Below are 16485 nucleotides of genomic sequence, written 5' to 3'. Positions count from 1 at the left end.
GAGTTCTCATCCTGGATGCCCTAGTACGCAAGTAGCTCTGAGATATTCCAGTGCCTACTGTTCTTATAAACTGCATCTTTGTGGACAGCAAGCCTGTACCGTGCAGGGTGAGCCCAGGCAGGGGCCGACATCCTGAACCATGACCTGATCTTAGCTGTTTCAAGGTGAGGTTTGGGTAGTAAATAACCCAGGTGCAGAAGAGGCCTGGATGGCCCGGATGTATTTTTCTGGGGCTGGGAGACTAAGTTTGCTCCCTGACAGTGGGGTGGGGGTTTTGAACACATCCTTGGCGGTCATGGTGAAAGCCTCCTCAGCCTGGCGGTTCTAGGTGGCAGGTTCGAGGAGGATAAACTGACCAGTCTGACCCCTCTAAGGTGACACAGGCTGCATGGCAGCTGCTTTCTCTTTTCATGGATGTCATTTGCAATACTCTAAAGCTCCCAGCCTGCTGTGGGGCCCCCAAATAGTTAGTGGTCAGAGCTCCCGGCTGTCTCTGCCCTCTCTTCCCAAGTCCTGGAGCTGGGCTGGGGTGGCTCCTGACCTCCCTGAGCAGTGTGTGGCACCTGCCTTCCTGCCTGGGCTGCTGAGGTCCCCCTGCTGAGCTGTCTGCTGGAGAATCTGAGAAGCCTCTTGCTTTTGCATTTGAGGCTGCAAGGCCAGTGCAGGGTGAGCAGATTGGCTGGGTCGGCTTTGTATGTCACTCAAAACTACCTCCTCTCCCCTGGCTGTGGATGAAAGAAAAAACCTCTGCTCTACAATAATGTTCTTGCTTGATTTTATTAATGGAGAGGATGGTAAGGAATAGGCTTTGGGCAACAGGATAAAATCACAGCTAAGCCAGGTGTAGTGGTACATGCCTGTGGTCCAAGCTACTTAAGAGGCTGAGGTAAGAGGATCACTTGAGCCCGGGAACTGTGATCGAGCCACCGCACTCCAGCCGGGGACCCTGTCTCAAATAAAGCGAAAACAAACAAAACCCCACATCTAAAACTTGACAGAGTGTGTATTTTTTAAAAACCTCCTCCCTCCCCTCCATTTTTTCCTTCCACTAGCCTCTAGGATTGGCTTTTAAATCAAAGATTCTCAAGTACCAGTGAGGCTGCAGCTGAACCAGGGAGGAACTTGAAAATATGAATACTCTAGCTGCATGCTTTGAATCACCCTGTCTTAGTGGTCAGAAGAGATTCAGACTTGCCATATTCTGAAGAAGAGCTAGACTGAAAGAGCTACGGAAGGTTCTGCTTTAGGAAGGCAGAAAAAGTAAAAAAAAAAAAAAAAAATCAGGATCACACTCAAAAACCAGCAGTCACTGCCACAGCCCCTCTGCCTCATCACCTGTCTTACTACCATGAGCTCTGTGAGCTCTTGTGGCTGCTTTTTGGATACCCACCTTTTTTTTTCTTTTTTTTTGAGATGGAGTCTTGCTCTGTCGCCCAGGCTGGAGTGCAATGGCACAAGCTCGGCTCACTGCAACCTTCGCCTCCCAGGTTCAAGCAATTCTCCTGCCTCAACCTCCTGAGTAGCTGGGATTACAGGCATCTACCACCATGCCCGGCTAATTTTTGTTTTTTTAGTAGAGACAGGGTTTCGCCATGTTGGCCAGGCTGGTCTCAAACTCCTGACCTCAGGTGATCTGCCCATCTCAGCCTCTCAAAGTGGCGTGAGCCACCGTGCCCGGCCTGATACCCACCTTTATATCTCTAATTTACATGTGTACCCAGCTATTGCTTCAATCTGAGACATTCTGTTTATCCCCTTCCTGCTATGGAGAGCAGAACTCAGCTCACTTGCATCACCACCCTCCCTCCCTTGTCCTACATTTAGTTTCTTCTTTATTGGTTAACTTTGTAATTTTTAGTAAGCATTTTTTTTTCCCCCGAGATGGAGTTTCACTCTTATTGCCCAGGCTGGAGTGCAATGGTGCGATCTTGGCTCCCTGCAACCTCCGCCTCCTGGGTTCAAGCTATTCTTCTGCCTCAACCTCCCGAGTAGCTGGGATTACAGGCATGCACCACCACACCTGGCTAATTTTGTATTTTTAGTAGAGATGGGGTTTCTCCATGTTGGTCAGGCTGGTCTCGAACTCCCGACCTCAGGTGATCGGCCCGCCTCAGCCTCCCAAAGTGCTGGGATTACAAGCGTGAGCCACCACACCCAGGTTTTACTTTTATTTCTTACTCCATCAACTAGAGAGCAATCACAGTCAATATCTCCATAATGCTTACTATATGCCAGGTGTCATTTGAGGCACTCTACCCATATGTACTTATTTCAGCCACACAGTAGTATGGAGAGAGGTTACTATTATTGGCCCATTTCAGAGAAAAGGAAACTAGGGCCACTTTGTTATTTTAGTGGTTCTCCAAGGAGTGAAGAATACTTGTGTACTCTGTCTGCCACTGAGTTCTAATGGGGCAAGGATTGGGAAACGTTCATTCTGGCCTTTGCAATGAAGTCCCCTGCTGGACAATGAAATATGACATTAAAAAGTAAAGTAGCAAAGTTTACTTTTGCTTGGCCAGCATTGGCCAGTTAGTTCAGCTGTGGGACAGTGGTTCCCAAACATCTTAAACCAGCTGAACTGGAATCAACGAAAGAGTTTATTAAAATTACACACCTATTAAAATCTAATCCTTGGGGTTTGGGCCCAGGAATCTGTATTGTTAACAAGTATGGATCATGATTTTGAAACCAGTGGGTTACAGGTGGCCTGGCAGTGGCCGTGTTCTAGTCCCTACTCTATTTTCAATACTTTTTCTTGGAGCCTGTACTATGCAAGTGGAAATCCTGACTGTGCCACTCACTAAGGAACCACCTGGAGCGGGCAGTAGACCTCCCACCATGATGAGATCAGTGATCTTAAGATCAGGATCAAGTATAAGAGGTAACTCTAGTCCTAGCGCTGTACACCTATGGTACTCACCACTATGCTCCAGGCTCTTGGCCAAACATCCTAAATAAAGAATGTTAGATATGGGGATTATCTAGCTAACCTCACATTTGACAGATGAGTAAACCAAGACCCAAAGAAAAGCAAGTTGCATACAGAACAGGGCTATTATGGACTGAGCCAAGAGCAGAGCCCTTGTCTCCTAACCCCCCAGGTCGTCTCTTTCTAGAACTGCACTAAGAGGTAGCCACTAGCCATGTGTGGTTATTTCCATATAAATACATGAAAATTAAATCAAATTAAAAATTCAGTTCCTCAGCCATACTAGCCACATTTGAAGTACTCAAAAGCCCCATGTGGCTTGTGGCTACCACCATATTGGATGGTACAGATACAAAACATTTCCACCATTGCACAAAGCTCTATTGCTCTAGCACTGGGCTAGAACCTGGCCTTTCATGTGAAGGCAGTAGGGAAACTGGATGGTTTTACCAGTGTTTTCTTCCCTCAGGCAATTACTGCAGAAGATTAACTACAAGAGAATGTGGTTGTTCAATTACAGTAGCTTAACAATATCATTTTGACAAACTAGAATTGTATACACATAAAGGCCACTGAAACCCCTCCCACTAGGCCAAGATGGGTCTTAGATGCCTTATATTAAGAACCAAATCAGATGCACATAAGAGTCCATTTCAAAGCTCTGGCTGGTCTAAAGACCGAAAGGTATAGGGTCCATTACCTATATCTGGTAGGTTGGAGAGGAGTATAGTTAAGAGGTAGGAGAAATAAACCCAAGGAAAGAAGACTGCTCTGCATAATAAAGTATTAACTGTAAGGCAGATGAATGGGTAGAAACTGCTTCTCTTCTTCCTTGTAGATGTATATTGTAATATCTAAGATTACTCGTCCATGGAAGGTGTGCTCAATCCAATAGTTAACCAACGGAAACACTGAAAAATAAGAGGCATTTGTGCAATTCTTGAAGGGAGACCTGAAAAATGACCAGACTTGGGAGTATCCTTGCCTACCTACTCTGGACTAAGCAGACATGGAGGAAAGTACTGCATGGAGAAGGGTTAGAGGATTAGAGATTGCAGTATCACAAAACAGAGGTTTTAGTGGGGGAAGCATCTGGAAGGCCAAGGGCAGAGCTAGGAAGTGTAGTTTCACCCCCAGAGGACCCCTGCACAGGGCTCAGCAGCTCCTGGGGCTCTTCCCTCAGATCATAAAGACAGTCATGACTACATATACAGGTTCACATTTTTCCTTTGAATTCTCTGTAGCTCTTCCAGCCCTTCAGAAAAGTCTTGATATACCTATACAAACTTGTCTCGAGGTGGTTTGGGGAACATGGGGTGGGGCGGTGAGAGGGAGTGTGGGCTGCCCGGCAGTTGCTCCCTTGCTGATGTCTTTGTGGAGGGAGCAGCGTGCTGGTGAGGGAACTCTTGTGTGTCCAGGAGTTCCAGACAGTGAGCAGATAAAGAACCCACAGCGGAGTGGGGGTGGAAGGCAGATGACTCACAGATATTACAGAGAAAAGCTGAGCCTGGTGGGGGTGGTGGAGGTGGGTAGGACTGACGCTTCTGTCATACAGGTGCGCTCACGTACACACAAATTACCATCAGACAATCAAGGTGGCCTTGAACCAAATTGATTTGGATAAGATTTATTGATCAGATTGTTTTAGAAAACCAACAGCAAAACACTGACAAGGTACATAAATACAGATTGGACATTTTAGGGTAAATTCACTATATTTCCTACTTGCTTGTAGGAAACCGAGTAAAGTGGAAAAGCTGTCCTGATCATATGGCATGCACACCAGACTGCAAAAGGACGTCCACACTATTTAACAGGACTGTGGCAAAATAGCTTTAAAGTAAGGCGAGCATTGTGTATGGCCCAAGCATACCCTGTAGGAAGAGCAAAGCGAGGCTCACCTCCCAGAGACTGCGTCTCAGAAAGAGGCTTCCTTTCTTGCCTAGGTTCTTCCAGGAAATTCGTCATTGGCAGGTGCTTTTCCAGGGAAATGCCTGTGCTCTCCCTGTAAAGACTCTGTGCACAAGGAAGTGGCTTTAGAGAGTGTGTTTTCTGATGCCTCCTTTATATTCTAAATGTATAACTAGTAAGATAACAATTACTACCGCTTGGTGACATTGTTTTTTGGTTTTTGGTTTTTTTTTCCTGAAAATTGCCTCTGACTCCATCCTGTACACTGACTAAGCAGGGCCCTTAAAAAACCTTATAAAAAGTTTTTGTTTTTTTTTTTTCAAATTAAAAACATGAAAATTACAATAAAAAGATGGAACTACTTTTGTAGCACAACTCAGAACTTCTGTTCATAACACCAGACTAGGGAAGAGGTCGCTTTTGGCTGAATCTAATGATCTTAGAAGGGAAAGGCCATTGCTAGACAGGATCTGGTGGCAACGCACACGGACGTCCTAGAACTCTATGAAACCTACCTCAGGCCCTGCGGGTGCGTCTGGAGTTCCAAGGCATTTGGGGAACCACAGCAATTTCAGCTAACAGTGACCAGTTTTTAGAATGGAGCTTATAATCAGAGGACCATAAACCTTCATCCACCCTAGAGCTCAATGCCAGAAAAATTAATACAAAAAAATAAAGGAAAATAGCTTTTTGTGCTACATCAGAATGCTGGCAGGTAGACAATTCAGTAACCTGTGCCACTTTCTAAACATCTGTAAGACCACAAAAAAAAAAAAAAAAAAAAAAATTGGTTTTACAGAATACTAAGACCAACACAGTCTTAGAGGATCATTCAACCTTTCCTACATGCCAAGTTGTGTGACTGGAAAATGGAGGACATCTTGCAAGATTAGAGGAAAAGCAAAAGTATTTATCAAGAGCCAAATAAATGTGTTCAAATAATGGAATTTTCTCTGTGTTGCACACAGCTTTTCCTTGCCATAGGTACTAAGAGTTCTTTGGTGGTTAGAGGAGAGATGGCCTGGAGCTCAGGGCAGGAGATGATGCTGAAGAGTTACATCTACTCAGGATTACCACCTGTGGTTCCTAATGTCAGCATTCAACTCTAATTGTTCAGACTGACTAATTACAGGCAATCAGCTGCTTATATGGTCACTGGTTGTCAGCTCCTACTGATTGTTCCTTTTCCTTTTCTAACTACTCATTAGCCCCATTCCATGGAAAAACAGGTGCTTAGAGGAAAGGATAGAGAGGAAAAATAAATGTAAATGCATCTACTGTTTGATAGAAAAGTTGATTCACTGATTATCTATGGATTTCAATGATCTGTGCTTTACTCTTGCTACTGGTGGATAACCAAAGGTCACTGTTAACCTATCTTTTGCTTAAAAATGTTAATATGCTTATTACACTTTAAAATCTAGCTATGTAAGGACATGAATGGTTTAAAGCAAATTTTTACATCGTGTCATTATGGCCCTGAAAAAAGGAGATTCTGCCAATGGAAAGGGTTTTGTTTAGCCCCTGAAGGATAGTTAAGATTTCAATTTATTCTGTGTCAGTTTATAGTTTTTCCAGGATGTGGAAAATATTAAATGAAGAAAGCATCATTTTCTTCATTTAATAAAGTGTTACATTCCCAGATAAATTAGTATATACATGGGAGAATGGATAGTGTTAAATACTAGGTTTTAATTCTCCATTTAGGAAACTCCTTACAGACGGACTTCCTTGTTCTCGGGCAACAAAATGTAAGACATGCAAACATGAGCTAGTGCAAAGATGACAGGGAGAAAAAAATCTCAACTCTAACACACTTAAGGAACAATGAGTCTCTAAGAGTTCCATCTTGGAGTAAGAAAACATAGACTTGAAAATCCAGCTTTCCCATGAGTTGGCTTAAGCCAGCTGATCACATCTAAAATTCTTGGCATAATTTGACCCTAAAGTAATAAGCTCACTTCCCCAAGACGCAAAAAAAGTAGTCTACCTGCTTTATAGTTACATCGTATATATAATCTGTATATATCCATATGTTTCTACATATTGCACTTAAATTTACAGGACTGTAGTAAGACGGCTGGGAGTACCTCAAAGAGGCAGAGAAGCAGCAGGCATAAACTTTCCTAAATCAAGTAAACAGTGTCAGGAATTTCGAGTGCTGGTTATAGGTATACTGAAATGCCTGATGACCCCTATCTAATTTCTAGTTATCTACACTTAGTCATTCACACACAGTCATTTGGCATCCAGAACATGTGCACATGTGTGGTTCTATAGCACTGAGTGCTGGTCATACCACGTCATTTTTACTAGTGTTATATTAAAAGAAGACACTTTAGACCAAGGATATATACTTTTATGAAAATAAAACACACAGGTCTTCGATGTCAGGCCTCCAAGGTCTACCTCAAAGAAGACTGCCCTCAGGAGGCTTAACAAAGGATGCCAGCAAGTGTGGATGGAACCAGACCACATCTCTCTTCAGCTCTCTGGTGTAGCAGGGCTAGAGACTTGCTTCTATCCTAAGGACCATTAAAGTCTAAGCACAGAGGCTGAGCATTCAGTCTTTGGTCCCTGTATAAATCCAGGTCAAAAATCCTCTTGCCACCCTAGACAGCCTGGCTTGTTCAATTTGGGATATATTTCCACCAAATATCCAGAGGCCAGGCTGGAGTCATGCAGCAAAGCTCTGTTTTGGACTAATGGAGCTGCTCAGACTGGCTTGCTCTGGGAGAGCACAGAGAAGCAAGCCTGGCAGTGGTGGCAGGAGGTTAAGGGCTACACAGACTGGTAATGGCAAGATGTGGGAGGATGGGCCCCTAGAGGAGCCGCTCCTTTTCCTGCCTCTCTCCCACATTCCTCACTCCCCAGAAAGGACCCAAGTTCACAGGTGCGTGGTTATTATAAGACTTCCCAGAATACAGGCTCCATGAACTCAACCCATCACAGAGGGGATGGTATGATAAGGCCTAGAAATCAGGAGCATGTCTGGAGGCCGCGGTTTTCTCTTCCCCAGAACTGAACACCAGATGGTAACTTTTTAACTGTAGCTCAAAGGTCATTTTAAATCCACACATAAGCTAAAGAGATCCCTTCTGAGATGAAGGAAAAAGAATAACTTTAAAAGCTAGGTGAAAAAAGAGGCACTTAAAGGAAAGGTGTGTTCCAACTCTCCCATGCAAGTCTCCTGCTGTGAGGTGGCCCCGGGAGGACCAGCGCTGCCCCTTGCACGCCTTCAGCACCTTGAGTACACCTGCGGCTTACACATGCGCATAGTGAGCCTCTTGCTCAGCTCCCCTAGCAGCCTGATGGCAAAGCAAGTGAAAATTTATGTCATTCTTTTTAGAATTTAAAAAAACAAATCAAACAAACCAGAACTGAAATTTCACACACAAAAAAATGAATGCTACTCAGTTTCATTCCTTCCTCATGCTAGTTTTTAAATGATACTTGGTTCTTCAGGAAGGATGACCTGTGGCTTTACCCCCAAGACCTTGTATCCAATAACTAGACAATTACTCACAGCACCATGCACATTAAAGCAGACAGAAAAGAAGGCAACAAGCTAAGGGAAAAATCAAGGACCAACTGCCTGAGAAAATGGCAGGTACCTGGCCCAGAGATTACAAAAGAAACAAGTTCTCAAAAGGAAATGGCCAAGATGATAGCCAAAGACCATAGCCTGAGCGGAAGCCAAGTTAACAAGCCCAGAGGATGCAGGTTTTCTCTGCCTGGCTCTTCCCTGGCCTCCCTCGGGAACTTGTGTTCATGTTACACGGCATTTACATCACATATTTAGGGTCTGCAATTCCCCATGAAGAAGTCAAAGAGATATTTAAAACCATTCATAAGCATAAGAGAGTTTCAAAACTGCCAGAATGAAGAACTTTGGCCACCACAAGTGTTTCCATTTGAAACATTCTTGATGCTATAATTTCTAAGAGCAACAACAAAGAGCACAACCACGACACACATATGAGTCCTTTGACAGCCAACTCTACCCACTGCTGGCACCATGAGGATGAGAAAGAAATCACTAACCAAGAGGTGCTGGGCTGCTTAACCTTCCTTCAAAGCCAAAGGGTAGGTTTGAGTTATCTATGCAACAAGATGGCAACCACTGCTGCCATCAGACCCAGCTACTAGTCAATTAGACACATCTTGAAAACACTAAGTTAAACATCTAGGTTTAAGTATAACCTGCAAGATTCCCAAGGTTAGCCTTCTCAGCTTCCCTTAAACTTGTGGTTGTTGCTGTTGCTAGATGTAAAAATTTTTAAATTTCATTTTTGTTTATGTTGGTGATGTTTTAATTTCTAGAACATTGTATGACATGGAACTGTTCAGAATTCCTTTAAAAATGAATCTGTCTTGATTAAAAACATTATTAAGGTACTTTCAGGCTTTCCCTTAACTCCATCGAGAAGGAAGAGGGAGTATGTGAATACATGTGCATGTAATGGGTCAGGAGGAAGAGAAGCAAAGAAGGAAGCACGTGGGAAAGTGAGATGTCCATAAACTGAAAAACCAATTTACAGGAAAGGCATCTGATGTATTTTCTAAATAAGGCCTTGATCAGGGTAACCAATCCTCTTTGTAGCACATTCTACACTGCCCATAAATAAAGGAGTCTCTTTAAATTAACATTTCCAGTATCAATGAACAGTCCAGAAATCCTCATTTCAAGCGTTCGATGAGTCCCTGTGTGAGTCCAAGATGCAGAAGCTGTGTTCGGGAGAGGTTTGCAAGGTTAGGGAAGGCCGCAAGCAGCTTCTCCCATGCCAGTTCCAGCAGGCTAGGTACGACCAGCCAGATCTTAAACAATGACCCAGTCCGTTTGTTTTCATGGATGTTCACCACTCCTCCATGAATGTACATGCAACCAGCCTAAGAGTGGTCAAAAGAGGACAAATTCAAATGGGAGAGAAACATACAAGGCTGAAGACTCAGCGGGGAAAGAGCACAGTAGATGGAATCAAACTGAAATGAGACAAGAATTCCTCACTGATCCCAATATCATGTGGAGATCAAGAGGGTTTAAATAATGAATTACTAAGGGAAAAACTATATATATATGATTTTTTTTTTTTTTTTTTTGAGACAGAGTCTTGCTCTGTCGCCCAGGCTGGAGTGCAGTGGCACGATTTCAGCTCACTGCAAGCTCTGCCTCCCAGGTTCACGCCATTCTCTTGCCTCAGCCTCCTGAGTAGCTGGGAATACAGGCACCCACCACCACGTCTGGCTAATTTTTTTTTTGTATTTTTGTATTTTTTGTATTTTTTTTCACTGTGTTCGCCAGGATGGTCTTGATCTCCTGACCTCGGGATCCACCCGCCTTGGCCTCCCAAAGTGCTGGGATTACAGGCGTGAGCCACTGCGCCCGGCCTATAACTATGAATTTTTTTTACTTCAACAACAAACAATTTCACTATTAACTAACATTAAACTAAAACTATATTAAGTATCCAAAATGCCAAATGTTGGTAATACAAAGATGAAAATAAAGGCCATCGCTTCAAGAAATGAGCGGGACCTTCAATAATATGGTATCAAGGGGGTAAAACGATTCCACCCTCCCAGGACACCTTCGACATCACGGTCAGGGCCGGAATGCCACAGGTAGCATTTCTCTTACATTTATGTTATTCTCTCAAATTTGGGTGTGATGATTTTTCTCCTCTTTTCTCAGAGGATGGCCTAGCTTTGGGAGGAAGTGTTAAAAATACATTATTAATAATCTAAGGTTTGCCCATATTTGGGTTTTTTTCTTGCTAATATCTCTAAAAAGATTTCTTTATCATCTGTAACTACATAAGGAAGATATGAAAATAAAAACTTACTGGTGTAACTGCTGCACAGTGAAAATAAACTGGCTCCGGCATGGTAGCTGGGAGCTTCACCCATTGGAAAGTCTGCAGATTCAACTTCCAGATATCTCCCAGGATCACCTCTCCATTATAGCCCCCACAAATAAATACATCTATGAAGAAAAGAGAAAGCCAAGATCACACAAAGGAAAACAGCCAAAACTATGGAGTGTTCTAGAGTAGGTCACACAGCCAGCTGACATGCGGCCAGTGAAGTCGATTGCCCCATGACACAGACGACTTCTGCTGTGCAGCCTCTCATGCTGTTGTCTTGTCCCTCAATAGAACTGAGACGCTACGTCAGGGTATTCACTAGGACTAAGGATGCAAGCCTCTAGGGAGCCTTCATGTCAAGATTTCCAAACTCAAACACATACCTACAGATTCCAGGCACAGAAAGTGAATGAGCAAGGGGTCTAGGGAAGATAAACAGAAGGCTCAGGAAAACAGACAGGAATGCTCATGCTCTAAAAGAGGTGACAGCTATGCAGCCCCAGCTGTTCATTACTATAAGAGACTTAAGGTTGGCAATTGCCAGATTGCCCATTTTTTTTCAAGGCAAGCTTGGAAATCTGGATGTTTTTAAAAATGAAATATTTTGATTTTTAAGTTTTGGCTACTAATTTTTTTTTTTTAAGAGACAAGGTCTCACTATGTTACCCAGCCTGGTCTTGAACTCCTGGGCTTAAATGACCCTCCCGCTTCAGCCTCCCAAAGTGCTAAGATTATAGGCATGAGCCACCACCCCTGGCCTCAAAACAATTTTTAATACATATATGAGCCAAACAAAACACATGTGCAGGCCACCAGTTTGCAAACTCTTCTTTAAATAATGTCCTGGAAAGACCATACATTTATCTGTTCATAGAGTCTAAAGTCTCTGAGGAGGAACGTTCACTGCAGTGTTCAGTTTAGGAACACAAGAGAGGCTCTTCCAAACTTTCTTCAGCTAAAAGAGGACAAACTGAAGCTCTGTTTGATCTGTACAGTTATTAGGAATAATTTTCCCAAAATGAGAGGTGTGGGTTTTCTGGTAAAATCAGTTAGTTATAACTAATTAGACAACTTGTAACAAAGGCTATGTGAACCTTCAAATGAAATGCCTAGAACTAAGGTTGAATTCTATTTGTATGGTGCTTGACCTCAAAGAATTAAATGAATAAATTTCTTAACTCAGGTCTAGACCAAGTTTAAGACAATACTTAAGCTATAAAATGCACTGGAAACTTTTTTGGCTAGGATTCAAGGAAAACCTAAAGTACAGTTCCATTCTCAGAGAGAGAAATGTGAGCAATGTCATTATCTATAAATTTTATCCAGAAAGCAGGAGCACAATAAAAAATCCCTCTGAACTAGAGATGGCAGAATAATCCCAGTTATATCTGAACTAAGTTGCTAAAAGCATACAGGCTATCTAACTCATTTATACATACTTTCCTCCCAGAAAAAATTTAAGAGCTATATCAAACGATGAAATAAGTTGTAAATTAAAAGACAGGAAGGTTATCCAGAGAGGAGTCACTTATCACATTTAGTTAAAGTAGCTGCAGCTGCTTTCTGAAGCCATACAACGCCTTTGTTGTAATATGGCCAAAGAATGAGCTAAGAGTTTCATTTGGCATCAGAGAGAGAACAGAATCAACTTTATGAAATATCACTCTGAAGGAGTTATTACAATTTTAATACAATGTTCGCTGAGGTCTCTACAGTATAAACAGTCAAAATTATTAGTATTAGTCACCGTAACTACAGACATCTGTTGAGGTGTGGGATGCTGGAAGATCAAGTGCTAAAATAAAAGCTTAGTTATCACCATTTTCTGAGTTCTCTAATAACTGAGGGAACCCAAACACCATACTAGTTTACATGATGAAAATGGCTGAGAGAGGCATCACTATGAATTTCCCTTTAAGTTTAAACTACCAGAAATAGACTTTTCTCAAAGTTATGAGCCTCTTTTGAGGGGGCTATCTTTAGGAAATAAGACATTTTCAGAAGATACAATTACAGAAATGGAAGCAAAATGTTATTTAGAATCCTTACCATTTTTTATTTGAACACAACTGTGACACCTTCGGGCTGCAGGAAAGCCTGCCAAACACACAAACACAGAAGTTCCATCACTTACAGAAAGACTGGAAATCACACTGATACAACACAGTGAAAGACATACTATGTGTAACTCAAAACAATCCCTTTGTTGCATGTTAAGCAAACACTGACTAGCCCTTCCACTCCCTCCGTATTTCAAAAGCCATCAGGAGTCTCATCGTAACAGTACAATGCTAAGGTGCCAGAAACAAAGGGAAAGGACAGGAGTTGCTAGTGGCTTTCCCAAGCCCTTTTACCCACACAGAGATATGTAGATCTTTATTATTTATTTAATTTAGAGACAGGGTCTCACTCTGTTGCCCAGGTTGGAATGCAGCAGTGCTATCTTGGCTCACTGCAGCCTCCGCCTCCTTGGCTCAAGTGATCCTCCCACTTCAGCCTCCTCAGTAGCTGGGACTACAGGTGCACACCACCACACCCAGATAATTTTTTGTATTTTTAGTGGAGACAGGGTTTCACCATGTTGCCCAGGCTGGTCTCGAACTCCTGGGCTCAGCCTCTCAAAGTGCTGGGATTATAGGCATGAGTCACCACACCCAGCTGGTAGATCTTTATTTAGGCTCCAATTTCTTATATCACCCATATTTCTCAGCTTCTGCCGAATAACTTAATAAAGAGGATTAAAAGTCTCTTTCCTCAATCACTAAGGATAATTACTTGTGTGTGTGTGGTTTTTGTTTTTTGTTTTGTTTTGTTTGACAGCAAGACTCTGTCTCCCAGGCTGGAGTGCAGTGGCGTGATCTTGGCTCACTGCAATCTCTGCCTCTGGGGTCCAAACAATTCTCCTACCTCTGCCTCCCAAGTAGCTGGGATTACAGGCACATGCCACCACGCCCAGCTAATGTTTACATTTTTAGTAGAGATGGGGTTTCACCATGTTGGCCAGGCTGGTCTCGAATTCCTGACCTCATGATCCGCCCACCTCGGCCTCCCAAAGTGCTGGGATTATAGGCGTGAGCCACCACGCCCAGCCCTAAGGAATAATTATAATTGGACTAAGGAATACAAGTATTTTCTAATACCAGTTCAACAGATTTTTCTTTTTTTTTTTTTTTTGAGATAGGGTCTCACTCTGATGCCCAGGCCGGAATGTAGCGGCTCAATCATGGCTCACTACAGCCTCTATTTCCCAAGCTCAGGTGATTCTCCCACCTCAGTCTCCCAACTACCTGGGACTATAGGTGTACACCACCATGACCAGCAAATGTTTTTGTATATTTTGTAGAGACAGGGTCTCACCATGTTGCTCAGGCTGGTCTCAAACTCCTGGGCTCAAGAGATCTGCCCACCTTGGCCTCCCAAAGTGCCGAGATTAAAGGCGTGAGCCACTGCACCCGGCCCAACAGATATTTAACTTACCATATAACTCAGTAAAATTACTTTTTCCTTCCAAAATGAGTAAAAGTATAATATATGTTTGTTAAAAATAAATTAATCAATACTTTAAATTTACCTATTTTTTCATGGGGTTTTGTTGCAATTTCCTCCCATGCATTCGTTTCAAGGTTGTAGGCATGGATCTTAGAGAAAAAAAAGAACATATACACATACATAAATAACTGTAATTTTAGCTAGCCTGAAAATGGATTTTTTAAAAACAGACTTTGTTTTTTAAAGCAGTTTTAGGTTCACAGCAAAACTGGGCAGAAGGTACAGTGATTTTCCATATAGAAAACTGGACTTTTAACAGCAGTAGCCTGCATAAACATATATTCTTAGTTGAAAAGTCTTTCTTCTTTTCTTTTGCTTTTTTCTGATCTTTCCAAATATATGGGAAAACATTAAATGGGGCAGTTGAAAATTAAACACATATATGATTTCGCTTTTTATTTTATTTTTTATTTTTTTTGAGATAGAGTCTCTGTCACCCAGGCTGGAGTGCAATGGCACGATCTCGGCTCACTGCAACCTCCGCCTCCTAGGTTCAAGTGACTCTCCTGCCTCAGCCTCCTGAGTAGCTGGGATTACAGGTGCCTGCCACCATGCCCAGCTAATGTTTGTACTTTTAGCAGAGATGGGGTTTCATGATGTTGGCCAGGCTGGTCTCAAACTTCTGACCTCAGGTGATCCACCCACCTCAGCCTCCCAAAGTGCTGGGATTACAGACATAAGCCACCACACCCAGCTCACTTTTTTAAATTCACAGAAAAAATGAAGAAAAAGGTTGGAATGAGAAGCTGCAGTGCATGTGATTCTTGATTTTCTTCTGTATGTTGTTCTGCAACTTCCACATTTTCTACAAGGGGCATGTATCAGTTTTATAACAGAAAAAAGCAAGTGTTTGTAAGGGAATGTGGGAATTCAGTTTTGACAAAAGTTGAAAAAGACCATTAAGGTTCCAAGCAGTACAGGAGCTCTACAGCCTAATGTAGGTTTCCCCTGGGATGTGTGACTATGACATTTTAGAAATGCCACAGGGATGGATGAATAACAGTCCTTCAGAGCTCAGCTTTCTCAAGTTCGTGACGTGCAACCCTAAACAAGCCTGTTCTTTTTAGATACACAGCAGTGATGATGATGCGGATGTGACATTCTGAGAATGCTGCTTCCAATTCTAATTAGTTGCTCCATTCAAGCTACTATGCCTTCCTTTTAGTCACTTTCCTCATCCAGCATAAGGGGATAATTTTCACAAAGTATTTTCAGTGTGTGATAAATAACACCTGTCAACTGAAAGCATTTTGGGGCACAGGGTTCAACCTTATAATATAAAGTGCATCCAACACAAAATAGGCGTTAATGAGGAATGTGCTCAAAAATTAAAATATCTAAAATAACAGAATTATCTTGCTTAGTTGACACATGCCTCTTTCCTTCTCCCTCTCCCTTTTTTTCTTTTTAAAAAAATATACCTTGTTTAAGGAATATGCTGTCCAGGACGTACCACCTCCCAAGATGTAAATCCTCTGCCCGTCATGTGCGATTTCATGTCGGTATCTGAAAATTTACAAAAAAATTCATTTATAATTAAGTGAAAAATGATCTACCTAAGATTTAGCTATAAGGATTTTTATTACATCATTATTTATAATAATAAATTATTGGAAATAACCTAAGTGTTTAACAATAGTGAATTGGTTATATGACTAACCGAATATACATAAAATGGATTAGTATGCAACCAATAACAGAGTAGGTACCAGATGGTGGTTAATGCATTGAGAACTTTTTTTTGTCATTTTTTTAAATAAATTGCATTAAAAATTTATAGATACATAAATATATACAGAAAATGGCTATTAGGATATAATCCAAAACATTAAACCTGGTTATCTTTGAGTTTAGACTTAGATTTTTATTTTCTTCATTTTGCTAATTTGTATTTTGTAGATTTTTCTATAACCTTTTGTGATAACTTTGTATAAAGGGGAAAATATTACATAGTTTTAAAAAGTGATCTGCCTACATTTAGAGACCTTAGACTATGAGTTTGCAAATTAAGATACTTATTTAGCAGAAAATTATGCTACATAGAACTGTGGATATAATATAAAACACCTCAGAACTTTCATCCAGGCAGTCTAGCTAAAAGCTAAAGTAATTTCTAATATGTCCATAAAATGACTCAAAGGGCCGGGCGCGGTGGCTCAAGCCTGTAATCCCAGCACTTTGGGAGGCCGAGATGGGCAGATCACGAGGTCAGGAGATCGAGACCATCCT

At 41.9% G+C, this 16485-nt stretch overlaps 1 protein-coding gene across 6 annotated transcripts in view; it reads right to left on the bottom strand.

Annotated features, from left to right (window-relative positions):
- Positions 1-4543: 4543 nt before the first annotated feature.
- Positions 4544-16485, bottom strand: part of KLHDC10 (kelch domain containing 10) — a 69601-nt gene continuing 57659 nt past the window's right edge. For all 6 annotated transcript variants that reach the window (XM_015134914.3, XM_001094774.5, XM_015134915.3 and 3 more), the window contains 5 exons: positions 15678-15762; positions 14279-14345; positions 12757-12804; positions 10687-10826; positions 4544-9733 (listed from right to left, as the gene is read on the bottom strand). In XM_015134914.3, the coding sequence (XP_014990400.1) occupies positions 9524-9733; positions 10687-10826; positions 12757-12804; positions 14279-14345; positions 15678-15762 (550 nt within the window). In that variant the 3' untranslated portion in view covers positions 4544-9523. The remainder of the gene's footprint in view (positions 9734-10686; positions 10827-12756; positions 12805-14278; positions 14346-15677; positions 15763-16485) is intronic.

This window comes from Macaca mulatta, chromosome 3, assembly GCF_049350105.2.
Source record: "Macaca mulatta isolate MMU2019108-1 chromosome 3, T2T-MMU8v2.0, whole genome shotgun sequence".
NCBI classification, from domain to species: Eukaryota; Metazoa; Chordata; class Mammalia; order Primates; family Cercopithecidae; genus Macaca; species Macaca mulatta.
The sequence above is the reverse complement of the archived record's forward strand: the minus strand, read 5'-3'. Positions and strand labels throughout refer to the sequence as shown.